The sequence below is a fragment of the Myotis brandtii genome, unplaced genomic scaffold (genome assembly GCF_000412655.1).
Source record: "Myotis brandtii unplaced genomic scaffold, ASM41265v1 scaffold136, whole genome shotgun sequence".
NCBI classification, from domain to species: Eukaryota; Metazoa; Chordata; class Mammalia; order Chiroptera; family Vespertilionidae; genus Myotis; species Myotis brandtii.
Window position 1 is genome coordinate 5,847,107 of NW_005354829.1, and position 5,852 is coordinate 5,852,958.

The window sequence follows — 5,852 nt, forward strand, 5'->3', positions numbered from 1 at the left end:
GACATTTGACCCAGAGGACTAGAAAGTCCCCAACGAGAAAGTGGCCCCAGACATCAGGTCAATGATAACAACGCCCGCTTACAGCCACAGCCTCAACCACCAGCACTATTCGGTTTGAAGGACAACGAGCTCCATCTAATCAGACTGAACACCTACATCCCGCAGCCTCCCCCCCCTTGCAGTTTGGGCGCATAAAATTCAACCCCGAGGACAGCGGAGGCCGAGTCCTAACCCTCCTCGGTTGGCTCCATTCCCTCTAATGAACCCCTCCTGCTTGCTCCCAGGCCTTATGCATACATGCATACAAGCTCTTTGGTTAATCTCTTCCTGTCCCCTCTTCCCTCTAAGGTCATTTATTCTTCTCAATATGTGAAAACAAGAAGATAGTTATAATAAAACAGCTCAGCCCTGGTTTCCTTTCAAGAAGGTAACGTTTAGCATCTAGGAAATAAGTCCGTGCTTCTGAAAGTGTGCTTCAAGAGTTTTGGAGCACAAAGAAAATTGCTGTGGTGCTTGAGTTCTTCGGACATTTGTCCCGAATCAACAGGTACTTACGTCTAGGCCTCAGTCAGTTTGGAATTGCTCCGTCTCTTTCCTCCACGGGGCAGAACGTTTGCGGAGGAAGAGAGGTCTGAGCTTAAGAGTGCTAGAGTAACAGCTCTATTGTAACTTCTGGCACTTTTATCTCTTGGAAGTTTATTCTTTCCTTCTCTATATATTCCAACTCCTTAATCTCTTTTGCTTTGTAAAGACTATTTTTAGGATTGTACACCACACTCTGCTCTCTTACCCACACCCTGGTATCACAGACTTCTTTTGGGGGCTGGTGGTGGTGGTGGTGGGCGGGGGGGCACTCCTGTCTCCTTCCTGCCTTCTGATTCTATTTGCCATAGAAGCAAAAGGAATAAGCCTAAGTGAGGCCCGGAGGTCATCCACCCCTGCTTTTGTGCCAGGACAAGCAAACAACCTAAGCCAATTACTAACCGGTTTTTTAAAAAAACCTCCAATCAGAGAGACTCCTCGACTACTTTTTGTGAACTGTCGCTCCATGCAACTGCACACTCCAAATGTCTTTCCCTATCTGTGTGTACCCTTATCTCACTGTTCTATTTTTTTCCTCATTTGCCTTAACCCTTTCTCACCTTTTTTTGAACCTCCAGGACTTCTCAGAAGTGGTGGGAGACAACGTTCCTCAGCAAAAAGCCAAGATAGTAAGGTGAGTCGTAGTCCCCGGGAACCCTAATCCCCAGCTAAGTGGGATGGACAGTGGGGTGAGGTGATAGCACTCCTCATTTTATAAGGCATTTATTCTGAGGCTAAGCAAACCCTCTCAATTCTTTTTAACCTCCCAAGACTGACACTTCTGAGTCTGTTTCCAAACTGGACACTAGAGGGCGCCCACGGGTTAAAAATAACTGGGAAATTATTTGAATGAAAACTGCTTCTTTAAGGCATTTGCTCTTTCAGAATTTAAAATTAAAACTTATTTCCTAAACATTTAAAAAAAATTACTTGTATTAAAATTGGGTTACAAGAAGTCAGTTTACAAGCCAACTGGATTGTTTTTTTTTCTTTTGCCCAGTAGTTTGCAAGGGAGCTTTTAAAGCCGAGCTGAAGTATTTGAAATGTGGAACACTCTTGACCATGAAATATGTTCTACTTACATGCCTCAGCCTTTAAAAGTTCTTTGCATTAGAGTCAGGGATTACATTGTTCCTGGAGCTGAGCATGGGGCCAGCTGTGTAAGTAAGGTTGCTTACAGTTTCTTCTTCTTTTTAATAATGTGAATAAATAGAGCTAGAGGTCCTTTAATTTTCCTTCAGCTGACTTTGGTGGAAAGAAAAGGGATAAAAAGTAGTCAGATTTGTGTGCTGTGTTTCTCCTTGTGTGTGTGACTAAAAATGTAACTGCTTTCAAGATATATGGGCATTTATGACTTTATATTATGTCAACTATTTTTATATTAACTATTAATGTAAGATAATGGAACATATTATGAAGAAAAAACTGTACTGTTAGATTAAGAGAATATATTTTTGAATTTGAATGCTAGTTATTTAGTTAACTAATTAGTGCAGGATTTAAAAAATAAATATGGAATTTAGATAAATATTTTTAAAAAATCATCTATTACTTATTTTTTAATTATTTCTGAATTTCAAAAAGGAAAAGCCTGAATTTGTCAAACTTTAATGCATTTCCTTCAGAATCAAATTATAAGACTAGCTACACATTATAAAATATTCTTGGATTTTTGTGGCTTGTTCTCACTTGTTTAAACTGAATATCAAACCTATACATCTATTTTGTTTCTGTTTTTTAAACTTCATTAAAAATGTTAGTGGTGATATTAATGACAGGAAAGAGTTACTTTTTTCTTTACTCTTGTAGAGGAACTGAGCTATTAAAAATGTTAGTGGTGATATTAATGACAGGAGTTACTTTTTTCTTTACTCTTGTAGAGGAACTGAGCTAGTATGAGGTTGTGACTCAGTTAACTCTCGTTTCCATTCATTCTCAGAAACAAGCCACACTTCTCCTTGGGGAGGCTGATAGGAGTTTAAAAGGTTTGTTGTGGCGAGTGTCACAGACATTCCCAACTCCATCACCAACCCTTTGCTTCCACCTCTACCCACTGGAGACCACTTAGACACCTAAGCGGAGGCGACAACAGAATTCAGGAAACCATGCATCATGTCACCGGGAGACAGCTGCAGACTTTAAACTCCGTTCACCATGCGGATGCGGCCGAGAAATGACCTGTCCAGACAAGCCAGGGCAGCTCATAAACTGGTTCATCTGCTCCCTGTGCGTCCCGGGAGTGCGCAAACTCTGGAGCAGCCGGCGCCCAAGGACCCGGAGGAACCTCTTGCTGGGCACTGCCTGCGCCATCTACCTGGGCTTCCTCGTGAGCCAGGTGGGGCGCGCAACGCTCCAGCACAGACCCGCAGCGGAAAAGGGGCCGCACCGGCGCCGAGACACCGCCGAGGCACCCTTCCCTGAGATACCCTTGGATGGTACCCTGGCCCCTCCCGAGTCCCAGGACAATGGAACCACCCTGCTGCCCAATGTGGTGTACATTACCCTACGCTCCAAGCGAAGCAAACCCGCCAATATCCGCGGCACGGTGAAACCCAAGCGCAGGAAGAAGTACGCAGTGGCATCCCTGGCCCCAGCACAGGAGGCTTTGGTCAGACCATCCCTTCAGCCGCAGGGAGCAGCAGGGGCAGCTGATGCTGAAGTTCCTGGGTACATCCAGAGAGGAAACCTGGCCAAGGTTGGGGAAAGATCCTGGAGATTGATACGGGGTCCGGGAGGACCAGTTGGGGGCTCAGATTTCCAGCTGCCCCAGGCCAGGGAGAGCAACATCAGGATCTACAGTGAGAGCGCCCCCTCGTGGCTGAGCAAAGAAGACATCCACCGAATGCGCCTGTTGGCAGATGGTGCCGTGGTGGGCTTCCAGCCAGTGTCCTCTAAGAGCCAAGCGCGTTTGCTGGTGCTGGAGGGGAGCGCAGCTGGCTCTGTGCCTGGTTGCGGCTCTAGCCCCTGCGGGCTGGTCAAGCAGCCCTTGGACATGAGTGAGGTGTTCGCCTTCCACCTGGACAGGATCCTGGGCCTCAACAGGACCCTGCCTTCTGTGAGCAGGAAAACAGAGTTCATCCAAGGTAACAAGCTTCACATGCTTCGTTCTTTGCAGCTGTTGGGGATTGGGGTTGATTTTCTCTTTTCCCTCACTCTCTTTTTCTAAATGATTTTCTCCACCCACGTTTCACATTTGGACAGCAGCAGCAGCAGCAGCAGCAGCGTGTCTTTCCATATGCTTGGCATTCGTTATTGTCCCAGCCTTGGGATATGAGAGTTCCAGGGAAATGCGGTACTCAACATGCAAGAGTAAGCCTACACTGTATAAACTTTGCTCCCCATTTCCCTGACGGCACTTCCCAGTGGGTTATTAAATTTAATTAAAGCCAATGGCGATTTGCAGGATGAGGGGAGGAAGCCAGGGTGGAGGCAAAGGTCTTGCTGACAGTCAGGCATATTATGAGATAGGTTACTATGGAAGTAAGTCAAATTGTGGTCGTTTGTTTTTTGAAAGTAAGGGGGAAGTGGGCTTTATCTTTCTTTAACAGATGGAATCTTTTTAAGGAGCCCAGAGCCAGATCATGTTAGATTCAATCTTTTGATTTTTCACAATGGATTTAACCCCTTTATTTAACAAAGACCATGAGACAAAGAGGTGATTTGCCCAATGCTAACTAGCCATATCGGGGTTTTTTTTTTCAAGTGCATGACTATGGTTTACTGCAGTGGTTCTCAACCTTGGCTGCACATTAGAATCACCTGGGAATCTTTTTAAAATCCTGATTTCTAGGCCTCATCCTCCGGAAATTCTGTTTCTTTGTTACTAATGTTGTGGCCCCCCCCCCCAACAAAGAAACAGAATTTCTGGAGGATGAGGCCCAGAAATCAGAATTTTAAAAAGATTCCCAGGTGATGCTAATGTGCATCCAAGGTTGAGAACCACTGGTTTACTGAGTCTGAGTTCCAAGAATCTCTCAGGTGACAAACATTTTGTTAGGTTCTGAGTATGTAGCCAGTCAGTTCCATTGCAAGTAAAGGGGCTGGCCTGTGGTCATGCTCTTGCCCCATTAAGGATATTCTCTGAGTCTTGAGGCTCTTCCAGAATACAAAGTAGAGTGGGTTAGGGGCTTACCTTATTCCTTGTCACCATGAAATTTAGTATTTTAGTGAGATTCCCATGGAGTCTGGACAGGAATGGATTAGAACTCTAGATTCCCAATGGAGTTGGGATTATAATTTCATTTTAGAACTGCCAAACCTTTAAGTGAAGCACCAGTGATTTACTTAAAAGTCTGGCATTTCTTACTTATCCTGGCTCATGTCTGAGTGCTTCAGATTCATAGATATGTTTTAATGTCTCAAGTTCACAAAGCAGTCCACCATGATAGCCTCTCACACTTTTAATCCAATGTCAGTAAAAGCTAATTTTTATTGGGTGCTCACTGTTTGCTAAGAATGAATGGCTCATATAGTTTATACATGCATTGACTCCTATGGTTCCCACAACAATGCTATCAAGTGGGCACTATTATTATTTCCAGTTAGTAGATGAGAAAATTGAAGCTTATTTGGGCAAAGTAACTGACTCCCTGTAATCTTAATGGCTAAGTTAGGTTTTGAGCATAAACCCAGAAAACTTTAGAACATAAGCTCTTAACTGTTATGCTGGGTTTAGGTGACTGTATTCTGTATTATTAAAACTGGAACACCCTGGAGTAAGAGAAGATTTGGGTGGGCACTGAGACAACAGGCATACACTGTGGCTGTCTGGGGCAAAGCAAGACATAGGGTCATCCTTGTTATGTTATACTGCCCTTTATTTTTATGTCAGCACTAGAGGTCCAGTGCATGGATTCATGATTCGTGCACTGGTGGGGTCCCTTGGCCTGGCCTGGGGCGGGGGGGGGGGGTCAGGCTGAAACTGGCTCTCTGACATCCCCTGAAGGGTCCCAGATTGCGAGAGGGTGGTTCTCGGGCGATGCATCCCAGAAATGGGCTCCCTCCTCTCTGGTTCTAGGTGCATCACCCAAGAACCACCGCTGCCAAGTCACCGCAGCTCAGCAGCTCCTGTGTTGAGTGTCTGCCCCTTGGTGGTCAGTGTGCATTATACTGGTAGCTATTGGTTGGAGTATCTTCCCCCTGGTGGTCATTGTGCATCATAGCTACTGGTTGGATGATCGGACGGTCGCATAGGCTTTTATATATAGACTAGAGGCCCGGTGCACAAAAATTTGTGCACTCGGGGGGGGGGGGGCCCTTTGCCCGGCCCG

General features: G+C 45.3%; 1 protein-coding gene across 3 annotated transcripts in view; it reads left to right on the forward strand.

Moving 5' to 3' along the window:
• The first annotated feature begins 487 nt into the window (after window positions 1-487).
• The window catches only part of FAM198B (family with sequence similarity 198, member B), a 51,546-nt gene continuing 46,181 nt past the window's right edge, over window positions 488-5,852 (forward strand). Inside the window, exons 1-3 of one of the 3 annotated variants that reach the window (XM_005860532.2) lie at window positions 488-547; window positions 1,161-1,216; window positions 2,522-3,665. In XM_005860532.2, coding sequence (XP_005860594.1) covers window positions 2,756-3,665 — 910 coding nt within the window. In that variant the 5' untranslated portion in view covers window positions 488-547; window positions 1,161-1,216; window positions 2,522-2,755. Of the gene's footprint in view, window positions 548-1,160; window positions 1,217-1,692; window positions 1,747-2,521; window positions 3,666-5,852 lie in introns of those variants that run through there. The other 2 variants (XM_005860533.2, XM_014535013.1) reach the window with 2 other exon arrangements.